Source organism: Calidris pugnax, unplaced genomic scaffold (assembly GCF_001431845.1).
Source record: "Calidris pugnax isolate Ruff unplaced genomic scaffold, ASM143184v1 scaffold196, whole genome shotgun sequence".
Classification (NCBI taxonomy): Eukaryota; Metazoa; Chordata; class Aves; order Charadriiformes; family Scolopacidae; genus Calidris; species Calidris pugnax.
The window spans coordinates 2081649-2106217 of NW_015091042.1; the positions used below are offsets into that span (position 1 = coordinate 2081649).

The 24569-nt window shown below is 39.6% G+C and overlaps 1 protein-coding gene across 3 annotated transcripts in view; it reads right to left on the reverse strand.

Annotated features, from left to right (window-relative positions):
• Positions 1-231: 231 nt before the first annotated feature.
• LOC106896398 (chromosome unknown open reading frame, human C10orf11) overlaps positions 232-24569 on the reverse strand; it is a 687938-nt gene continuing 663600 nt past the window's right edge. For all 3 annotated transcript variants that reach the window (XM_014956371.1, XM_014956372.1, XM_014956373.1), the window contains exon 7: positions 232-2385. In XM_014956371.1, the coding sequence (XP_014811857.1) occupies positions 2306-2385 (80 nt within the window). In that variant the 3' untranslated portion in view covers positions 232-2305. The remainder of the gene's footprint in view (positions 2386-24569) is intronic.

Here is a 24569-nt window from a genome sequence, read left to right on the forward strand (position 1 = left end):
TAATTAGGGCTTTACCATATTAAGTATATGTATATAATCCCCCAAGTAAAAACAAAAACCAAAATGGAAGAGACTTTGATCACATCTCATTCCAAAAATATTTTTGCCTCCAAAGCTTTCCTGAGAAGAAAACACTCCTGAAAATGATACAAATGGTTTTGACATTAGGAAAAGTAAACAAGCAAAATAAAGATGGAGAAATCATGCGGTCAGTTTGCAAGTGCTGTTTATTGTTTGAGGCAGGGTTAAAGCCTTTTATAAAGACAAGAACATATATGCAACCAGACTGAAAGTGACATTAGGTTATTCTAAACACCCTTATTCAGAACCCTGCTGTCTATAATATGCCATGGCCAAAATGTGTGGAGCGTTCAAAACAGACAATATGATACGAACAAACTAGGATTGCTGTTATTTTGGTAACCAAGAGACGACAAGTGCCCTAAATATTTCTAATGATTTTTTTTATTAAAAAAAAAAAAGTGGCATGTAGTTTTCCTTTATCTTATATCTCCCAGGACTTCTAATGTGAATTGGAATTTCATTTGTAACCATCTATGACATTAGCAGAGACATTACAAGTGGCCAAAACATGCTTTCCCGACACCAGTTTGTATGGCAAACAGCTTAGAGCTCAATTTGAACCGCAGGTGGTGCTAACTGGGTATTTCTACATTGGTCACTGATTTTAAGTATCTGTTAAAGATTTATTATAGACTTTCAAAGTGAGTGAAGACTTCCATTTACTGAATAAGGCCTAAAACCTTCTGCAGCAGCTTTTCTTTGTCACTCTGCCAATGTCTCATTCTTTTTCATTGGTCAAACCTGATTTCACGATTGCCTTCAATATCCAGTTCACTTCCACCTACAACAGTAACTGGTAATAGCCCCCAAAAGTAGGTAACTTCTAAAAACTGACATTTTTTCAACCAGGAAAGTGAATTAAGACCACCAAGTAACTTCAAACAAGACAAGAACACCCAGACAGTGATGACTTTCAACTGGGACCAATATGGATGGGTTTGGAACAGCCCAGAGGTCAGAAGTTTTGCAGATTCCTTGGCCAGTCCCATTGTATCTAGTAGCACGTAACACAATATACGTATAAAGTATTGGATTTTTTTTCACAGTAAAAAGTTCATGATTCTAAATATGTCTAACCTGTCTATCAGAAAAGCAGGAAACATACTATGCAGTTTTATTTTTCCCACTGAAAATTTGAATATAGCCTTTCTTACATAGGCATCAAAAGGGATTATTCAAAACTCGTCTCTATAACATATTAGTAAAGCTGTTAATTATGTTAATTCCACCAGTTACTTTTATTGACTTTTTTCTCCTCTGAATAATCAAACCCATCTGGTGGCAATTTTATTTTATATCACTCCTTTTAAGCACTTTTTTTCTTTCCAAATTTAAGCATTTAATTCTAAATGTAATCTCTGTGCAAGTTAAAAAATATCTTGTGCAATAAACTGGGAATAATACACACTGTCAATATCACAATTGAAGGTTTCTTCCACGTATATAGAATTAAGCTGTGCCACTATTCTACAGCATTAAAAAATGATTGCTTTTCTGAAGGTCAGAGTTAGTAAATGTTGAGGTGCAATTTAAGAATTAGCAAATTTTGTTTGTCTGTAAAATTGCCTAAATCCTTTTCCCTTGCATATAAACAACTATAAAAATTATTAATACTTTGCATGGCCAAAATATTTTCAGAAAGAAAAAATAATCCATCTAGGCTCATTTAGGGGTGGACACCAAACAGAAAAAAACCTCTGTGAAAGGATTTGTGTAAGCATGCATGAGATGATAGAAACACAAGCACTTAATTCACAAGCTAAAAAATAAGAACAGATAAGGGCTTTTTCATCTGAAATTATAGCCCCTCTCTTTTATAAACACTCGGATATCGCCAGCCACTTTTGCTCAACAGGCAAGCTAGAGATAAAGGCGCTGCTTTTGCCGAGGCGCGGAGGGATGGAGCATGCTCACTGAAGCCCCAGGTGTGACCCCTGCTCTTCTGCGAGCGGCAATTGGACCAGGCAATCCATCACGGTGCTCCTCCTGTCAGGCCGGGTGCTCGGCTGCAGCTGTCTGTCACGCTGGTGGATGGGACCTGCTTAAAGGCAATCATGTCAATCTCTATGTGACTACTCAGACTAAGATAGAAGGATGATCTTGACAGGCTTGGCAAAGTCAGCAGAAGGCACTAGAGGACTTTAGTTACATGCTTAAAATTTAGATGCAATTTGTGCTTCTCGTGTGGAGGCGTTGAAGAGGCATGAAACAACGCTGTGTTTTAGAGCTGGTCGTCTCGGATGAATCTGTTGCCCTCAGAATGTTTTCCATAGTAAATGTAGCGGCATTTTCCCAAAATGCCTACAATAAAAAGGAAATTAATTACAATTAGGACCACATTGGCATGATACACAAATAAAGCACATAACCAGGGAAATTTGAAGGTGGAAAGGGAACAGTTTTTTCTTGTCCTGCAAAAGAAAGTTTGTGCGTTTGAAATATTCAGCATTACCATTTCAATTGGCAGTTTTGAATCCGTTGGGAAAATGTGCTCAAATACCTGCAAGACCTATCCTGTTAAACATACACCCACAAGCGTCTTCAAAAAATTGAATGACATAACACTGACACATCATACACTATATTTTAAATCACAGTGCCTCTCTCCTGCTTTTGAAAACAAGGAAGTCGGGGTTGAAGTTACATTTTGCACTGTAATCTCCCTGCTACACATTTACAGGGTTTTCCTGATGATTAAAACCAAAAAGAAAAAAAGCAGCGAATAGTTACGGTTTAATGTGAATCCAGGAAAAACCTTTCAAACCTTCACAACGCCACCCTGCACGCGCCTAAAGCCATCCCTGCTTTGCAGTGGCAGAGAACTGAAGTGACCAGCTGAAATCTACACGAGAAGTCTCTGACAGACGTGGGCTTGAGCTTGGGCCTTCCTAATGGTTAGCCCTCCAGACTCCAGCATCTTTCCCAGGCGTACAAATAGCCATTTAGTAAAAACATTTCCAAAGCAGCTCTCCAAACAACATCCCGTGAGCAAGATGCAATTATAAATTAAGCTAAATACCAGTACGTAGGGGATGCTTTCAAAAATCATCCAGAAGGCTGCTGTTGGGAGACAAGGCACATTATTCTCAGCGGGTAGAGGTGGCAAAATGCCTGAGGAAGCCTTAACTGCTGTGGGTGAGACACACATACCTGCAGATCCCGCTACCTTATTCAAAAGCATCCCCTCTGGTGGTACTAAGTGGTATGTGAAAGCGTAAGTTCACAGTCACATCCCACCTGTGAACATCCTCAAAGATGTTAAATTTTCCTAGCAGAGTTGTTCTTTGTGCCCCCAGGCACGTGTAGTCAAATTAAAGTCATCTCCCGCACACGGAAGGAAGGTGAAAGAGTCTCCTCTACCTTGGGAGTGTCTTAACACAGCAATCCCTGAAGAACCTGGCTCACTCACCCCCCATAAGGGCAAACATAACCTGGCCCAAAGGAGACAAACATCGCCTCACGTAAAGGGTAAAGGTGGGGGAGGAGCAGATCCTCAATTCATTGGTGTTTTAGCTTCCCAGGACTCACACAGCAAATACTCTGCTCACCTGCACTATGAATTAAGTATGCAAGCTTTTATATTCTGCATCTATTTTCCCAGTATAACGTTCATCAGATAAGCAAACAAAGCCTTGGAAGGCATGGGCTGTACAAGATTAAGGTTAACCCATGCTCTTCTTTCCTTCTAAGACATCAGGATAGTAACGTATTCCTATGGAAAAAAAGATATAAATTGATAGGCCTGTCATTTGGTGTGAAAAACACATTTCTCTTCAGGATAACACAAATGGGGACTATAAGGTGCAGTGCCTGATGCCTTTCCCCTCCTCCTCGGAGATTTCTTCAATAATTTCAATTTCAATAATTTCACTAGTGGAGCAGTTTCCACATTCAAGGGCTGATATCACCATTCCTAAAGAAGCGTCTAATGAAAAGCAAAGGTTTTTTTCCCCCTAAACAGATGATATTCCAAGTCAAACTGCAGCAGGCATTAGGTTGGTAACAAGGCCATTTACAGCTCTAAATGTAAAGGATACGAACAGTTTATTAATGGCATTCTTCAGCCTCCTTTTTCGCTGGCATTGATAAAAGTCTTGTTTGAGGTCTGCCGCATTTCTTAAGGACTGGAAGCAAGACTGTTTATAGAGATGCTGGTGAGAGAGTGCTGTTTGATGAATGCTGGAGACTGTAGCTAGGTGTCAGCGCTTAGAAAATGAGGCAAGGACATGAGGTATTAATATTGTCAATGATCTCTTGACAGGAAAACAGATACTGCATTCACCGTCAGATTTAAATAGACATCAAGTGCATTAATGACAAAAGGGCAGACTTCAAACAAAGGGGGCTGTATGGCGCTGCGCTGAGCCAGTCTCCCAGTTGGCAATAACCTGATCTGAAAAGACACTGTCAGGGCTACAGACAGGCCTGGGATTGTGTGCGGTGACAGAAAACAGAGATGCTGACAGAGATACCGGTGCCATATTATGCCAAGTATATTCTAACACTGTCTCCAGCCCTAACTAAATCTGACATCATTTCCTATCGCTTATAGTATCCTCCACTGCTCCGGCAGAATATTTCTCCCCAGACATCATTACAAACTCCGCTGTAGTTTTAAAGTTACTGGCAGGCCTGCGCTGTCGTGGAGGCTGGGTCTAGAGGCCTAAGGATAACCTCAGTCAATCTAAATTTGGAGTTTGCTGGAGAAGTGCTCTCATTTTCACTGATATCTCAGCTACTTGAGGTGATCTGAACGCTAAAGTGTGAGGAGCTGTCACCTTGAATAAAATCCTTAAAGTAAAGACGCTCAGTTCCCGGGATGTTCAGCAAAGATGTCGGACAGTCTGGCAGCAGGAAATGAAATCCAGCTGCTGCTGCTCGCCTGGGGATAAAGGTGCTTGGGCTAGTGACAGTTAAAGTCAGCTGAAATTTTTGAACTCCTGCAGCCTACAATTGTTTAAATTAAGGAAGTGTTGTCTCCGCAGAGATTCCCTACCCAGGCACACAGCTGTGATTCGATTGCCAGGCATATTACACACACTGCTCAGAGAGTCTTGATAAAAGCGCGGCTGAAAATGTTGCCATGAGACTTTATTTATCATGAAGGTTATTTGTAAAACAATAATCTTGCTCATAAATTAAATGCGGTGACTGGTTGTTTTTTTGTTTGGTTTTGTTTTCCCTCTCCGTTTCCCACCTCCCTTTGGCAACCGCAGAAAACTCAGAGAAGTACAAAAGGCTTGTGTGCTGCAGTGAGAATTTTGATGCTAAGATATGTCACACACAAATTTAGGAAACCTACTGCTTCTCTCCTGCCTGTCTGCTATGGTTTTCATTCTTTGCAGTTCAGGGACAGGAGTACATTTGTGGTTTTGCACACAGACAAGGGGAAGAATAAGGGGGAAACAATACATCTGTGGCTGTTGTGGTGGTTTTTAATTAAAATATCCAGCACTGGCCATAATAAGCTAAGTATACCCCCTATACATCAAAACACCACACAGTATCCTGAATGAGGTTTCTGCTTGTGGTTCTTGAGAAATGACAACACAAGGTCTCTTGAGGGATCATCTTCCCCGAATGAGGCTTCTAATTTTTCTTAAGTAGCTGCTTCTACCATCAGCACAAGCTGTTAAAACTATAATTATGAAAAAAATGCAATGGGAAGAATCATTTTTAAATTCACTCTTTATCTTTTAAATGTTTTCCCCCTTCGGAATGGATGTTCTAATTATGCTGGGTAAGTAATGACCTTGCAGTTGCTTGTATGTGTTGTGGTATCAGTCTTTCTTCACAAACACATTGTAATGTCAGCAACACCAGCTTTTCCTTAGCTGAGGGAAAACTCAATTATCCAAATAAATAAATAAATACATACATGCATACTAAAGCACATGAAAAATTGTTCAAGTCATATTTGCTCCTTTTAAATCGGGCATGTGCTGCAGAGAGCTATGGTGCAGTCGGACTTCCATACACTTTCCCAGAGCAAATAAAAAGTTTGCAGATTCTTCATGTATTTTGTGGAAAATGGTAAAAAGAAGTTGCAATGGGATGTGCTAGACCTATAGATCATACAGCTTCAGTCACAGGTCAAAATTCCACTCAGGCCAACAGTGACCCGAGGGAATTATTTTCTGGTACCTTCTTGTTGCCTTTCTTGGTTCACTTTTTTTCCTAGCAAACAAATGCTCTACATCTATTTAAAAAACAAAACAAAACACTTCTCAGCCATCACAGCTGGGGCAGCTGTTAGCAATACAGCCTTCTCCAGTAGCATTCCATTTTCGGTAAAAAGTAATTACTAAAACTAAGTAGTCAAGCCAAAACTCTTGCCACCCCCTTCAAAATCTATTGCCACATCTGCCCGAGATCCCCCTCAGGCACCCGTTTTAACATCAAATGTTTTTAATAAACCCCTCTGCAAGTGCAAACAGCAAAGTATTCACAATTAAATTTGTTTGTCAAAAGCATTGGTCTACAGTATATATCAGGGATTAAATTTTAGCATACAGTCCTCTGCCTGCCTTTCAGATGGGCCAACCACAGGTCCTCATACCAGGAGCTGTGGTCAGATAAAGTGTAGCGCTTCACACACAGACTCAATATTCTAGCAGAATTCCACTTTGCCTAACTTTAATTTGAGTACAGTAACTAAATCCTCCACTGCCAATTTGTATTTGATCCATATTCATGTCTTTTTCCACAACCTGCTGTTGTATAGTTTTGCTATGGGCTATTAAACAGCTGCCATGTTCCACCAAGAAGCTGGGTGCGTTTCAGTGTGGTTATACTACCAATCTGTAAATTGTTTTGAGACCCTTCAGGATGAAATATCAATACCATTATCATTTTTTTCATAGGCACTTGGGCATTTTCTACAATTAATGAACAGAAGTTGCAAAATTCCCTTAAATATTAATATAAACTTCCTTTAAATGAAAATAATTCCCTACCTACAACATTTAGAGAATAAATACCTATCTACAAACAGTTTCAAGTCTACAATGCTACTGATTCAGGCAAAACACCTCCATCCGTTGAATTAATTTAAAACTCTTAAAAACCTTTTCATCTAAGGAGCAACTAAATTGGTTTGAAACAAAAAAAAAAAAACCACCTTCATACAGGAGTTTGGTAATTTTTCATTTTAGATTTATCTTCATGGGAATTTTAACAATTTTATCTATCTTATTTTCAATTCCACTTTGACCCTCTATGAGAAATGAAGCAATAGAGATTTTAAAGAAATTAGGAGCCTAATCCTCTAACCTTCCAGTAGCACATAGATTATTTGTTTTTCTGCTAAATTGGGACAATTTAGTTATGTATACTCTCACACTCACTTCAGTTAAAAAAAATAAAAAAAATTCCATGTAATCATACCTGAACCACCTCTTTTATAATCATCATTAAGAACATTAAAACAACTGAATGCTGTAAAAAGCATCAAAGTATTTTGAAACACCCTCCTTCATTTTTGAAACACCCCCCCACCCCCCCATTACCCTGACATTCAGCCAAATCAGCTTGAATTTTGGGGACACAGATACAGGTAAAGCTTCACAGCACACAAAGGTGGGGGCTGAGAGGGAGTGGGGAGAGGAGGAGGGGAAAGATGCTAAATATCTAGCAGTGATAGGAAAAAAAGAAAGAAGGGCGAGTTGGACTGGACCCAAGTAGTGCTGTTTTAGTTCTACTAGGACTTGTGGCTGTAACATCAAAGAGATACTTTACAAATGGGGGAAAAAAAAAAAAAAGGACTGTTCACATTGAGTGTTTGTCCAAGTCACTCACTCTTCTGAGGTTCATTCATCTGCATTAACTTGCTGACATTTATTTATTTATAGTTGGGCCTTCATAGTTGCTTATGTAGAAATGCATTTTTATAAACAAGAACAATAGTTTGAGCAATCAGAAACAAGAAATACTGTGCTTTTGGAGAACTGTTAGAGCCAATAATGGAAAAGAACAACTTCTTGTTGTTGGTCCACATTCTCTAAAATCAATCAAATTTAATCAAAAATTCAAAACTATAGGACAAGAAGGGAGGGAATTACAGAATTCATGTTGTCTTCTGGTGGAACAGAAAGATTGTTTCTATTGAATACGCTCCAGCCTATGACCTCTGTGACACAGGAATCTAAGAAGATCACTTAGATCACTGGAAGATAAGAAAAGGTGTAAAGGAACACCCGGGTCACTACATCCTCCCAAGAGCAGTCAAGTTTGTAAATCAGAGAGGTCCTCTCAGAATTTCATCCTGCCCCAGCAAACAAACCACTGTCAGTATGGAGAACCTGAAACTCAAAACTGCTATGTGACACAGGAAAAGAAGAGAGGAGTTGCAGCTGTCATCGCTAACATGAGGGATCTCTGACTACTACAATCAAATCTGTTTGTTGCAACTGCAGTTTCCAGAATTCCAGACTACAGGTTGGAGTTGAGACACAGGATCTAAACTCCTTAAATCAGAGCTGAAGGAGGGACAGAAAGGGGAGGATACACCAGATAAGGACATGAACGCCTTTGGTTGTGCTACAGCTGGACGCATTAGAAGGGTTATCTTATAAAGACCTGAAATATCATAGCAATAAACCAAAACCAAACAAAAATTCTCTAAAATAGTATCATAAAATACTCACAAGTCCTCAAGTTACAAATGCACAAATACTAATTTCGCTTATATTATGAACTAATTGGCTTATTTTTAAGAGGATGGAAACACTAAATGTCAGCAAAAATAACACATAATTCCTCCAAAACTGACTGTGTATAAAGGGATCAGGTTGTGCTTGAGAAGGCTGAGGACGGAGCTCACTGCAGCTAAAGCAGATTTCCCACACCACGGCCACAATACTCACAGAGTGGTCCCCAAACATTCCCAAAGAGGCCCCATGGATTAGGGAATGTGGTCCGCTGCAGGTTTGCTGGAGAAGGACATTCTCCTTCAGTAGCAAACCGCTGATCCTGATTGTCCCCTGCCTCTGTGGGTACCACTGCGGGAAGGTAACCTTCACCTTCAGGGGAGATGAATTACCTCTTTGCTCTGCTCCCTGCACAAGGGATGCCAAAAATTGATAATATTTTCCCTCTGGGCACCCTACAGCATGGGGCACAAAGTAGACTTTCAGACTGAAAGAATTACCAAAAAGCACACAATCAAACCCAATCCACAGCAATGGTGTTGGAATTGTACACCTAAACTGGAGCTGAGAAGAATCAGAGCAGGCAAACTAAGACTGAATTATTGCGAGTATCCTGCACAGACAAGTACTGTGACATGTCAAGTCTCACTGGCCTGTTTGTAGGAAGGGGGGGGGAGTATGTGGGGAAGCGAGAGCAGGGGAGGGGAAGGAAAGCAGTCAACAGGGAGAGGATGTTGGAAAAATTTGCAATGAAGGTGATAGGAGTACAAAGATGTGAAGTTTGCATCCCGGGCCAAGGGAGCTGCATAAATGTTCAGTGTAAACTAGCAGTCAAGCTGATGTGTGATAAAGTGCAGCCTGCTGTAAATACACTTCAGGGCTCCCAATGCAGCTGGGGATGAAACTTGTAATTTGGAAGGGGGGAAAGGGGGGAGAAAAAAAGAAAAAGTAAAAGAAAAAAGAGGAAAGAAAAAAAAATTGCGCTGCAAGCTTTTTCTCACATAATCTGTAACTGGAAAATTGAGAAGCTTGTCCAAGTCCGTGGGAATAAGCTGATGAGCTGATACTTAATAATAAACCATATTGTGTCATGGTGCAGAGTCATCTAGATCCATTCAGGCCACAAACTATATTACTTTATACAGCCCTGGCTGACATACATTTAAAGCCCTCTACACATTAAGGAGCCATTAGGCTGACAGATTAAAAGTTATCTTGGAGCTAATGTTTCCATTATGCGTATCCTGGCAGTGGAACAATCAACACACTGTTCCTCAGATGTCATACTTTGTTTAAAAAAAGGGTAGGGGGGAGAGAAGGGGGAAAGGAGGGTATCTCTCCCTCCTTGAATGACATTGACATGATCAGCTTTGATCTGGGCATGTGCTGTCTACAGATTCTCTAACTGTTGGCTAAAATAGGAGCATTTAGGGCATAATACTTTAAATCATTAACCAGTTCCGTGCTCCTCTGGGTATCATTGTTACAATTTAAGGTCCTACGCTTGGGATTTCTTTGGAATCTTTCCATGCTTATTGTAAGCATCATCAGAGAAATATGTTAGAGGGGGGAAGATGTCTCTCTCTAGTGAAAATGAAGCAAAAAGCACCAAACAAAAAACCCAAATGCTTTTGTTTCTTCAGTGCACCTTTACCATTTTGCACTCTCGAATAACATCATGGATGGAATTATTGCTGACTTCACAATAAAATATTTCTTGTGGAATATATAGAAATTTTAAAGCAGATTTTTTTAATTACTCACGCACATAAATTGTATAGTCTACCAGGTAGAGCAGTCAAAGAAACCAAAGTGCACAGAAAGGTTCAGCGTGCCAGATAGTATGGGTGAACTGATAATCTGGATATATTGAATACCCTTGAAGGGGATGGAGGAAAGGAAGTATGCCTTCACAGTTCTTTTAGTCTTTTAAAACACTTTGTCTATCTCATTCCCTCATACATGGTCTAAATAGAACTAGTAAAGGCAGAACAAATGACTATAAATATCCAGTGCAAGTCAGATTTCATCTGTTAAAATACCCTTCATCTCTAAACCAATGTCACAAAAGCTCACTTTTTTTATGTTTTCTATTAATGACCAAATACCCCAGACCGGACCAGCGATTTCAGTAACCAGCAAAAAGCCAGTCCCCCCCAAAAGCAGCCCCATCTCCCCGGCTTCCCTCCCGCCAAGCCGAGAGCATCAGCACTAGAGGGCAGCATGCATTTGTCTAAAAAACGGGCCACACCAGCAAACTCAATATTCCGAGATGACAATTAAAGCAATACTGTTTGTTAGTTTTGCAGCCAATTTCTTGTTCTGTCACCATCAAAGCCTACATTTCCACAACCTCTGCTTTCAGCCTTTCGCCCAGGAGCCCGACTTCTGGTGGACTCATCTCAGCGAGCGTCGGTTTGCGTGTACAGATGGCTACAAAAGGATGTCACTGGGTAGTGGTCTGAACAAAAGGCTCAAAATGTTGTCTGGGGGGGAGGTGACTGTCCGTCTCCACCACCGGCTTCCACAGCAGCTGGGCTGGCACTTGTTATTCTCTCACATTCACAACTTAAACTGCAGCACTGTTTTGAACCATCCTTCTATTACTTTTGATAATGCAACAGTACGATAACTGAAGTGACACTTTTAATATATTCAGAAGGGTGGGGGAAAAGGAGGTCATAAAATCCCATCCCTACTGTATATTCAAGTTCAACTTTTCAGTGTACACTCACCACATTAACTTCGAAAATTTTCAATTAATTTGGCTAACATATGCAAAAATGGCATTTCTGTAATCTGCTCTATACTTTGGGCTACATTCTACTAATAATACTTACATTAATCATCAATGGACTTAAACCATAAAGAATGACAGGGTCATTAAGAAAACAGAAAGTGAGTATAATTATATTGTACTTCACAAACTTTAACCACGCACAGATTGCATTAGCAGTAAAATGTGAGGGGGGAAAAAAGAGGGAAGTTCTTTTAGTAACTGTGGTAGAATTAAACAAATGTACCATGATTTATGGGGCAGAAAGCAAACTTTTGGAATAATTGTTCGGAAAGTCTGCAAGCATTCCAATAAAATTACAAATTCTTATGTGAAAAAAATTTGAGCAGCAGGGCCCTTCTGGAGAGTTTAGACATAAATTTGGCTCATCTCATGAGTAAAACTTGCTTTTGGATCTCAAATGTGTTCCTGCTGGAGGAGTTCACGTTAGGAAAAAAAAAGCCATACAAAATTCTGTCTGGCTCAACTGGTTTGAAATTTCTCAAGAGAGTCATCTGAAATAAAGACAAGTTGCTTTTTATTTTTAAAGCTGGGAAAGAAAGTCTCTCAAATAAAATTAAAGAGCATAATGAAATAGTGCTGCTGTCACATTATGATACAGTTAAGGGAACCTTCTTCGCATGCCATTACTTGCTCCTTTCCACAAGCCCTTCCTCAGAAACAAAGGAAACATTTAACTAATTGCTAATGATAGGATTGCTATGATTCTTCCTAATACAGAACCAAGTTGCTTTTTAAGAAGCTAATACTACAAGGCCCCGGATTCCCTTGATTTCCAGTGAAAGCTGAAGGCATTTGGCACTTTGTAAGACACATCCGGACCCCACACAGCTGGTGAGCTCCTTTCTCACTTCTATAGCTGTTGCTATATAGCACCAAATGAAATCAGAAACGCATCTGGATCCAAACACTATAAGTTTTCAGCAAACCTCTAGTTCTCTAGACTAAGTCTGGTCTTGCCTTTTAGCAGAATTTTGTTCTACACTATATCCCATATAACACCATCTGCTCTTGCTAAATACTTACTGCCATAGCCTAGTTCCCAAACACTGGCTGCCTCCAGTACTGAATGCCAAAACATTGTCATTGTTTCCTATCCTCAACTTTTTTCCCCCTTCCTCAACCTCCTATTAAAAACATGCTAATGAGAGGGAGGCTGAAGGTTAAATTAAAGTGGATGGAGGAACATAGTTCGCAAGCGTACTTTGAGTCTCTATGGAAGCTTTTGCTAAAGATAAAAGATACGGGGCTAAGAAATAGCTAGAGAGGCACATTAAAACCCCTCCATTAGGGTCAGAATCATTAAAGTTTAGTCAAAGCACCAAAGACTTTCTAACAAGTATTATGCTTAGTAAACGTTTTCCACTGGAGCACGGATATTGGTGAGAGCTTTTGGAGTGTGTCAGTTAATCAGTATTCACCCGCTTTGACAGCTTGAAATATTACTCACTTATTTGGCTGGTTCAAATTTGTCAGACTTGACTATGTCATAAGTTAACATGTCCCCATATTAAAAAGGATCCAACTGGCAAATGTGCACATCGGACCTAATAAAACACATCTGGCCAAACAATCAAGCAGCACTGATCACTGTATCACTCACAAGCACAAATTAACAGCGACTGTCTTTGAGACTACTGAGCTAAACAGGAAACAATAACCTGCTACCTACTACCTTACCAAATATCCTTTAAATGGTTAACCGAAGGATAAAACCTCTACCACATTCTGTTCCTGAGATTTCGATTGCTTGGTTAAAGCTGCATAAATATTTCAGATGTCTTGGGTCATTTGCAATGACAAATGGAAGAAATGTTTCAGACAGAAGCTGTCCCTCAATCCAGAGAATGTTTTTTGGCCAAGGCAGGCCACTTAGCCAATGGCTCTTGCAGGTAATGCCCTTCACCTTTGCTCTCAAAGTCTCTCAGAGCAGCAGCCATTAAGACAGAAAGTGCTCTGAAGGCAGCAGGTAGCCCAGGATTAGACCGTGAAATCACAGTGGTGAAGCTCATCACATACAGTCACTGGTTAAATGCATCCAACATCAGGGTACGTGGCTGCTGCTGCTAAAGCCTGGGGCAGCACAGAACAGTCTCTATCCTGAAGGAGCAAGTACTGGGGACACTGACTTCCACAGCAGCCTTTGTGCTCTCTGGCAGAAGCAATGCACAGCACAGCTGTCCTACTGAAGACCTCAAAGATCTCAAAAGCAGTAACAAAAAATTATACAAGAAAGATCTTTTCAGGGATAAGTAAAGCTTAACCACTTACGTGTGTGCAGTGAACTCTCTGGTCCTTTCAGAGAGGCTCCTGGGAAGCAGCTATATGCTACTGAAGTATTTCAGTCTGTGGGCAAAACACGCTTGACATCCCTGTTGGCATCTCTGCTGAGAACAGACACTGGCCTTACTCAGAAAACATCAAACGTGACTTTCTGCTGGCTGTGGCGAAGCTGAACACTGAAGGCAGGGGGAGGAGAGGTCACAGAGGAAGCAGTAGTTAACGGGGTAAAGTGAGTGTTATAATCCCCAAATTGCAGTTGGACTGAATGTTTTCAGACAATTTGCCTGTCTAAACCAAGACAGTATCATTTTTCTTTCTTCTAGGAGAGGGTTAAGAATAATCTGAAGCTTGGAAAATGGCTGCTGTTGATACTAGTGAGGCCTTCTCTTTAACTAGATCCTTCAGGAAAAAACAAATTAATCAACAGCCAGCTGAAGTGGGTTTAATGATTGCATTCTGCATACAATCAGCTTTTCCCTTTTCAAGGGCCATCAATATGTCAAGGGAAGACATATCTGAAGGATATAGCTCTTAACATCAAGGTTATCTATTCTCCACAAGGCTCCCACTCCTTACTGGGCTGATACTTTACACTGCCTGTGTCTAACATTTTCATCAACTCTGCAATCAATCAAGGTAATAATGTTGTGCAAAAAATCAATTAACAACGCAATTAAACTTTCCTTATTATCTCAAAGGGCTGAAATAATACCTAAAGGGAAGATAGACTCACTGAATGCAGACATCCATAACCCAATGTGAAAGTGAATTATGAGGTTAGACAGATGCAGGCATGTACTGGCGCTGTTATTTTCAAAGGGATATATCTCATCCAGGCAGTGTATCAGTCACCACCAATCCCATACCCTAAAATTCCAAATTACTTTTAAGAAATATACGATGTGCAATATCCATTTCATATTCTCTTTTAGAGATAAACCCCCCAAAATCTGAACAGGAGTATTATTCAAAGACAAAATGATCTTTCAGAGAGAACATAAAATATAAAAGCTATAATAACATTTACATCTGTATACCACCCATGTCTGTAAATGCAGGTCATCAATTATACATAATCTGTAGTGAATAAGGAACAGAAGAAGCAGCACAACATTTAAAGCCCAAAGGCTCAAATTTGCAAATACCTTGCATTGAGCACGCTGAAGGAAGAGCCCCAATATAAATACATGCTGCAACAACAGCAAAGACTTAACTATCACTCACTGAAAATAAGACAGAGTGCCTATATTATTTTGTAATTACATTCAACCCTCATGGAAATATCATTCCCAAGAGCTGAGAGTTTTAAAGTGCATTGAAAGCAGACAATTAACCCCTTGCTGTTGGGAGGATTTGGGTTTTAGCATAAAGATGTTAAGGATCAGGGGCACTCAACACACCAGCACAATGGAGTTAATATAGTTAGGAACCCAGGTGCAATAGCCTTGTGTCAGAGATGCATGGGTGAGGATTTGGAGGAGGGAGAAGAAAAGAGTAGAGAAAGAATACATCTAAAATTAACTACTATACGACTGCTCTTACTAGTCCCCAGGGAGAAAAAAAAAATAAAAAATGTTGTTATACAAAGAAAATGACCGCGACCAAGCTAGGTGTTTTGTGGGTTTTTTTGACACCTATCATTTTCTATCACACAACCTGAACGTTCCCCCTCAGCCCCCCTTACTCATTTCCCAACACACACACGCAGCCTTCAGCCTCTGTTGTTTTGATTTAACACAGGCAAAAAGATAATGAAAATAGAAAACATTTAAGGGAAACCTATGTCAGAGTGACAAGCTAGGATCACATCCTGTAATAAGCTCAGGAAAATTTGGAAGCGGAAAAGGTTTCCCTTAAACACTGCACTTTGAATTCCTCTGTTAAAGGGCGCTCTGTGTGTCTGTGTTAGCAGAGGTGTTCTACAAAGCATTTCTCCCAGCAGGGTTTGCTTAAGCACATAACAGCTGCAGTTTAGAAATGGCCTATTCTTACAATTAGCTCATGTAGTGCAAGTGGATTGTTTGGACCAAGAACATCTTTTTTTTTTTTGTTGATAAGTCTCCCTGGTTTTGTCTTTGTCTTGCACTTCCTGCTCTTCCCCCTGCTACCCCCCATGCTGCGGAGTCAGCCATGGGTGAGACACAAATAAGTGAATTCCAACTAAATTTTCCACAATTTTTGAAACGTTACACACTTTTCCTGCATGGATTCGAGGCATTCATATTATCCCAGGATTAGAGAATTCAGCCATTACTATCTTAACCTTTAGGAACATAATTAATATGTTTTCATTTTCAATGACTTCATTGTGTGTCTATCAACTGGAACCATTCCTGCTGTGTATTTGATTCCACTGACGATGGGGTGTGTTGGATTTTAAATGATGTGCTAGCACTTCTGTTCCCTATATACTCTAGTTTATGTGTTATTCATGACTTGCATTTGGAGACATGGATGATACACAGATGTAAATGTTATTAAAGCTTTTGTGTTTTAGATTCATTGTGAAAGACTTTGTTTTCAGATAATTCTTTTAACCATCACAAATAACCAGCAATACATGACATTGTCTTGAGACTTTTTTCTTTCCTGTTAAGCTTTTTGATGAAGAGATATTTTTTTTTCTCCCTAATGTTCTCTCTTCATCAAAATAAAATATGGGATAAAGTGACAGACAGCAGAGTTACACCTGCAAGATAATGTAGAAGTAAACCCTTTTTTTGTCATGCGCTCATTATACAAAATCAGAACCAAAAGTAACTTTGCTTTTTAATAGCTGTCAGGGCTGTGGTCCCAGTTCAAGAAGGCTGCAACTAGCATAATTCTCAAACTGCTTTCACCCTTTAACATCACATTCTTATTCCTGAGGAATTCAAAATGAACACGGTAAAGAAAAGCGTACTTTGCCAAATCATGGTTCCCTATCTTCTTTTTCATTTTGATTAATATTACTTTAGATTAGGAGTTTTGTATCACTATTTAAAGATTTTGACTATATGACAGACATACCATGTATCTTTGTTGCACTGGTACTATGGAGGAAAAAAGCTGAAACAGAAATATATACTTAAATGCATGGTACATATCAGCCTTACGAACGTTATTCAGCCAGTAGTCAGAGGCAATTTTTTTGATGGACAGATAAAACACTATTAAATTTTTTCATTGTCACTTATTAAGGCAAAGGGTGAGCAGGAAGATTTGTGTGTCTGGGTTGGTAAATCTTCAAGACAGTCATGTGAGGCTGCTGTACTTAAGTATATATATACACCTACGTAATGTTGAACTGAAAGAAGTGTTCTTTCAAAAAGCCATGTTTAATCAGCAATAATTCTGTCTTTTGACAATATTTTTTCATACATCCTTAGATACTTTCTCTCAATGAAGTTGAACCTCACATCAAACGTGAGGTCTTGGAGTTCTCACATTTTCTGCATTTTGCTTTAAAAGAAATATTTTACAGCAGATTTTTTTTTAATTATTTCTGTATTTTATCCATTAAGCCTATAATACATATCAGCAGCCTCTCTAAAGAGTTTAAATATTCAGAACCCATAGTAAGAGGGATTCCTTGGCTGAAATTCAAGCTTCTTGTTGTAAATATCTGACTTGGAGTAATTTAGTAAAATGGTATAATGGGTTGACCAAGAAAATAACTTATTATGCCTTCTGCTGTGGGAGTAGCGTGCTGGATAGTGGCAGCTTGCACTCCCCAACGTACCGTTTTACAGAGGACTTCATATTTTGTTGTGAATAGTTACTGAAAAGAGAGTTTTCTGTCTGACAGAGAGAATCAATCTGATGTCACCCACTCTTTACCTCCAATTTTCTACTAGCACCACCTCTGTCTGGTGCAATCTTGTTAATGTTTTGCTGTAGAAACTTGCTGTTTTACTTCACAGGCCACTAAAGCTGACTGCTTTTGAGCAGTTTTGGAAAAGTGCTTTTGATCTTTATGAAACAGAAGACAATTTAAGAAACTGAAGCAAACTGTAACTTAATTCAGCAGGACACTGCAACCCTGCCTCTAAGTATTTGATGCTTCATTATGACAATAATAAGGCTCCACCCTTCCCCTTCACCAAGCCACATTGAAACCAGCTCACAACTAGTCAACAGAACATATCTAATGGCCACAAAACAGTATGTCATGGCTCAGTTACCTTGCACTGCACTGCAGGTAAATCCTAGCCATAGTGCAGTGTGGTCAATGGAAGGAGCAACCCACTCTGTACCACAGAGTTAAGATCAGGAGAAAGAAGCATGTCTGGAAGCATCATCAGACTAGGCCATACTGGGTCCTTGAGACTAGGAAGCTATTCTATTTGGGATAAGTTACACAGGATCAGCAGAAGGTATTTATGTGGCTTTATTTATGATATTAGTAGCCACCTTATCTGAAGTAGGCCATGATGCCACATAACACAGAGACGTTGAGGTAGATATCGCTGTTAAAATAAAATTGCATGCCTGCCAGACAGAAGTTAGACATGTTGGGTGCCTCTGTAGTAATACAAGATTTCTGCCACTCCCCCAATGTGCTTGTCTGCCTTAAACAGTCTTTGGTAAAGCTAACATAATATGCGTGGAGATCATGAAGTTGGAGCTCAGGCATGAAACCAGATGACTCACAGCACTGTTATTAAGAGCAATTATTTAACAGATTGGAATATTTTAGAGAGATGAAGTCGTCAAGAAAGAACCAATTCAAACAACGACCAAAGAAGAAAATAGTGACCCACAGGCTTGAGACCGTTCTCCATTTCTGAAGTAGTTCCGCAACATACATCACCAGAAGCTTCATAAGACCACTCCAAACCATCAAGGGTCCATTCAGACAAGACCAGCCAACAAATGGGCTACTAAAATCATAGAAAGACAGTAAAACACAATCTTCCCTTTTTCTTCAATTTAGTGGAGTTTTTTGTTTAACATGGAAGAAGTTTGTCTTCTTCTAAGACCAAACGATATGACAACTACATTTTTCTTTATCTAAAGAAAATAAATTCATGTGGTCTTTCACATAGCCAAGCAACTGTGCAGGCCTGGTGAATCTGGCAGTCTTGTATAGCCTCCTTCCCCATTTATAGCAATGATGGGTAACTCCTGGACACACATGACTCTAAAATTTATTGACTTCAAGTGCAATTAATATCCAAGCCTCTGGGAAGCTTATACAAAGCTATTACTCTGTTCAAAGGGGAAAAAAAGGACCATCAAATGGTTATTCTGAAAGTTATTTTTCTGTTTTTCTTTGTCTCAAAAAGGAAAGGGGGAGGGGGGGATGAATACTCCATAATTATAAATCTTCTGAAATTGTAACTCAGGAAAAGACTTTTCAAATAAAATGTTTCCCAGAAAAGAATATTTGGCAGCGGTTGGCTCTTGTTTTCCCTAATAACCATTAAAAGTCTGCCCTAGTAAACCATTTTACTGCAACGTTTGAAATGGTAGAGTTTACATTTTATTTAATGAATAGTTGCAGAGCATTAAAGCAACATCTCGTCGGCAAAACAGCTCCTTATCCTCGCTTTGTCTCAATTGGTTTTTTTACATTTCATTTTCAATGACATGTCAGCCGTCTCTCACCAACCTCAAAGGAAAGTTGAATGCAGGGCTTACAAAGTTAAGCTGACATTTGCTCTCTTCCAATAAAAAATATTTAGTCCATTAAACATAAATACCTGTCATTATGATACATGGACTGGGTACAAGCCTCCCGTTTCCCTCTGATGTTTATTACATCCAAACAACTGCAGTGCCTGCATGTTTTCAACTTTAGTGTATTGATTAAACTTTTAAATGGCTGCCATATAACCCAGGGACATCAGGAAGATTAATTTGCGTCAATGTTCATCTGTAATTCATTAGCCATTTATTCTTTACAACCACATGGGCTATCAAGAAAATGCAGGCCATTTTTCACTCTGCACAGGCTTGGGAACAGATCCTGAAATTTGTGCTGCATACAAATAAGCTCCCCAGGCCCGGCCACTTAAACTGCTTGGCTTTTCAAAAGTTAAAGTTGGGAATAACAGCAGAAAAAAGGGAACATAAAAAACCAGAAATGGACAAAATATACGTCCTCAGGGTACTAGGGATTTAACTGAGTTTGTCCACTGTCTTTTCATCCATGGATTATGGTTTCTTATTTCAGTCAGATTAAAATAACTGAAACTTGTTTCTGTGCAAAGGCCATAAATAAAATGAGTTGCACCCCCCTCTAATATCTTCTAGGATGCAGTTACTTGGAGAAAGCTAGAAAGCGGCAGTGAAGTATAAAAAGCTCATGCCTCAAGGAGGTTGTAGCTGTGAATCTAAGAAAAGGATGCAGTTTTAACCAACTCTCACATTTATTGTGGATTCCAGTCCTGCCTTTATTTGGTAAAATGCCCAGCTAAATATTGGTATGTTTCCTTAGGGTAGAGGTAAGCCATCTGGCTCCTTGCTTTGCCCTGCTGACCCCCTGGCACAGTATGAAGTGCATATTAAATAAGGAAAAGGAAAGAGAACAGCTATAAAGCAAACAAAAATGCACATGACTTTTACATTTACAACATGGAAAGATCAATGAAATGCATCCTGGTTTCTTTCCTCTTCGCTACCTATAAATAAAGTAGTGTCACCGTGCTAGGTAAACACATAGCGGTAGGGCATTAGACTCATTGAGCCTAATGGCAGTAATCTAGATTCCAAAAATGAAGATCTCATAAGACAAAACCGACAGGTTCCCCATTGCAGAGAGGAACATAAGCATAATAGCACCCTGTAACGAACAGAGAAATCTCCACATAGGCCTAATACATCATTTAGGATGTAATGATTTCTACCTATAGCAACAGTCACTGTGCTGTCTTTTTAAAATGGGGATTTATGCATACATTTGAAAACAAGGAAGAATGAGATAATTTGCTCCTAGTATCAGTGATCAGCTGTTAAACATCATCCTGGGTGAACAAAACCCTGGAGAGAGCACCTGAATCTGGCATAATCCCAGCCATAGCAGGGGTGCAAAAGAACCAATACATTAAGTTGCACAAAGACATTGCTTAAGCAAGTTTGAGACTGAAGAAGACAATCAAAAACACTGCCCTGGAACTCTGGGAGATGAATTGCCAACTTTGCCAAGTAAGATTTTCTACAAAGATTTAGAAAAGGTAAACATTATGTGTGTGAATGACAAAATATCTGCAGTGAATGTGTTGTCCTGTTTATTACAATCCTCACGACTGTAAGGCTGATGCCACGCTCACCTGGGCAAAGTCTGTCCTGGGCCCTTCACCTTCAGTAAAGAGCAAGTTGTGACCCCATTGCAGGACATGCTCTGCTAAGACACAGCGGGGAGCAGCAGGCTCTAATCAAGTCCAAGGAATGCACAGGAGGCGATGGTTGTATCTGAACACCCTGATCTGTGAAGCAGCAAGAGATTTTTGGCCTATATCCTCCAGCAGTGTAGCTCCAAAGAAATAAATACTGCCCTGCCATTATTTTATCAGCCAAAAATCTGCCATTTGGTGCATGCCTCTACAACTCGTATACCAGTATGCATACAGGCAATCTGCAGGTGGCATAGCTAAGCAGCATTTCTGTCAGTTGACTGGCTTGTAAATGCCCCAAAATAAGTGACCTAAAAATAAATTACTAGATACGCAAGGATATGCTCAAAATGCTTTTGTGTTTTATTACATGCTTGAAATTTAAACTGAGTTCATCGAAAGATTCATTACGGTTCATCAATCTCACAAGCAAACCCAAGTTGATTTGTGGTTTCATTTTGCCCAAATACTTACTTCTAATAGGCAGGAGAAAATTAAATGAGTTTTGGTCAGATATTTGGATTCCTTTGAATCTGAAAGTCAAGTCAAAAAGAATGTTGGGAAATAAGCCAGTTACAAAGCCATATGTACAAGGAAAAAGATCCATTTATCCAAATCTGGATAGTTTTATGCTGTACACATAACCTAAGCCACTCTGATCTGCATCTTGCCCCACTGCACAAGTAAAAGATGAAATCTCAGCTTCAGTTTTTTTTAATTTGGTTTTGGTTTTGTCAGCTTTAGTTAGATCTTCAAAATAATTTAACTATAATTTGTTTGTAGTGAATTGATTCCCTACTATGACAGGAGACATACCAGGCACTTCAGCAATGAAAATACTGGGATAACAAGGGAGTTGGAAATATTGCAAAATTCGCCTAGCCCAAGTAGAAAAAAGAGGCAGTGCAAAAGGAAATTGTAGCACAATCATGGAGTTCCTATTGCATCAGAGGAAAAATCTTAGATAATATGCAAAACCGCAGGTGTCCTAGAATGGAGCCATTATAAATTCAGTGGAAAAATTTTCAACCTTATTTCTGCAGATATCAAAAGCTACCTCATGGTGCTCACAAAAGAGAGCGTTTCCTTCGAAACTTTCACCTTTATTTTTCTATTAGCTTGCATTAACTTGCAGTACAACACAGTTAAGATGCACAAGAGCTCGGGGTTCAGTGCTTTAACGTGCCCAGGATCTTATTTCTGCAGATACCAAAAGCTACCCCATGGTGCTCACAAAAGAGAGTGTTTCCTTAGAAACTTTCACCTTTATTTTTCTATTAGCTTGCATTAACTTGCAGTACAACACAGTTAAGATGCACAAGAGCTCGGGGTTCAGTGCTTTAACGTGCCCAGGATAACATATCTGCAACACCAGTGATACAGAACAGGAGCAGAGATCCCAAAGGCAGGCTCACCAATCCCAGGATCTAAACGAATCTTGACAAATTAGGTACAGCAATCCAGGGGATGGTTTGCCATTGTGCCCAGGCTGTAAAACTTCTTTCCTGGGAAGGTCCCTTACAGCTGTGTGCCATGGCTCTGTGGCACAGGAGCGGGCTATCAGGGCTCACCATCGCACCCGGACTCTCTCATGCTGCAGGAATCTCCAAATGGGACGAGTAGGTGGCTTTGAACTCCTGCTTACACCGGGGGGGCCTAAAGCAGCGAGCTCAGGACTCAGCCATTTGTTTTCATTTTCATATAATGATGTGTCTAGCTCTCATGGTTGCACAGAAAACTGTATCAACTCGAACCATATGTTAACTGAGGCAGCAATATGTTCTTAAATTGGCAGACAGCTCAAAATGACAGTTCAGCAAGATGTGAACTATTTTCAATCATCTCAATAGGGTGTTAACTCTGAAACCTAAACATTGCCTGTATATATATTTTGTTAACCATTTCACTACTAAATACTTTGAGCAAAATAGCTAATCCGTTCCTCCACACTTTTCCAAAATATCCCAACTTCTAATTTGAAAGCATCTCACTATATAAATTGGCCTAGTTACATACTTGGCTCAATCATTTTGAACATCTCACAATCAATGTATTTATCCTTACACAATCATGAGGCAGTGAAGTGCTGTCATCTCCTTGTTACAGATGGAGGAAAAAAAGCAAGAACATGATAAAAAAGAAACAGAACACAGATCAGCTGAGCTTAAGACTTTTGTCTGAACCAGTAGATTAGCCTTTCCTTTTGCACGGAAGTTATGTGGAGACAGGGAAAAATCCACTGAATTAAAATAAGTAACAGAGGCTGAATATTTAAGAGTTTTATTATCCATATACGTAGCAGATTTAATTTTTAAAAGGTTGTGTGCAGTTCAGTTTAAATTAATTCATTTCTTTCATTGAATGCCATAGAATTTCCAAGGATTTTCTCAATTTAGGCCAGCTTACCACAGAGCACAGAATCTTGTGCTCTTACCTCTAGCTGGTCAACTTTATTAAACAGTGTCTTAGCTTTAGGCTATAGCACACAATAAAATAAATATAAGACAAATGCAAATTTAAAACCAACACAAGTTGGCCAAATAAACATGGGATCTGGATCAGTAACGCTTTTTAAAGTCATACCTGCCTAAAACAATGCACAAAAAGAAAATAAGACTTCAAAATACATTTGTTTAGGTCTCAGGTTCCTTCCTTGCATTTTTTTTTTCTTAGGTTTGTGGCCAATCAGGCAGACAGGGTGGCAGCTACTTTGAAACTGTTTGCCTACCCAGCAAGTACTTTAGTTTTTGAGTCACAGCAGTAAATATATCTGAGCCAGGAATGGAAGTTGGCTATTTATTACTCAGGTGACAATATAGGTTACAAGAATGTAGATAGCATGATAAAGCTTCAGCCTGGCCAGACTACACGGGCAAAGATGGCTATGGGTCATGATACCAGCATAAGTCTCTTTCAAACAACTGACTGCAAAACCTCTATCTAGTTTGTGAAGTATTTTGTGATGAAAGGCACTCTACACATGTAAAATATTATTACTACATTTGCAAAATGAAATTTCTAAGAGAAAAAGCACAGAACACGCCAACAACAATAAAGCAATCAATTGCAATAGGATGCAATAACTTGCAATAAATTGCTTTGTAGACAAGGATTAAATTGTTTCAGCACCAGCCACCCAATCCAACTTAACTAACAAAGAGAAAAAAGAAATGAGAAACATTTGCTTAAAAAGCTCATAACTGTCAATGTGTTCAGAACACCAGCATGTCCCGCTGCACCTAATACCTTTGTCAAGGTGGCCTATCTGGAACTACTCTTTCCCATTCCCCGCAGACTTCAGTTGCAGAGTTTCCCTGCAGACTCTCGCTGTATTTGCCAGCGCTGGATCTCTGCTTGGGGTCTGAGTTTGAGACAATCCAGATCCACACGCACAGCCCCCCTCACCCTGCCCTCCCCCCCCCCCCCTCCGCCTCACTCATC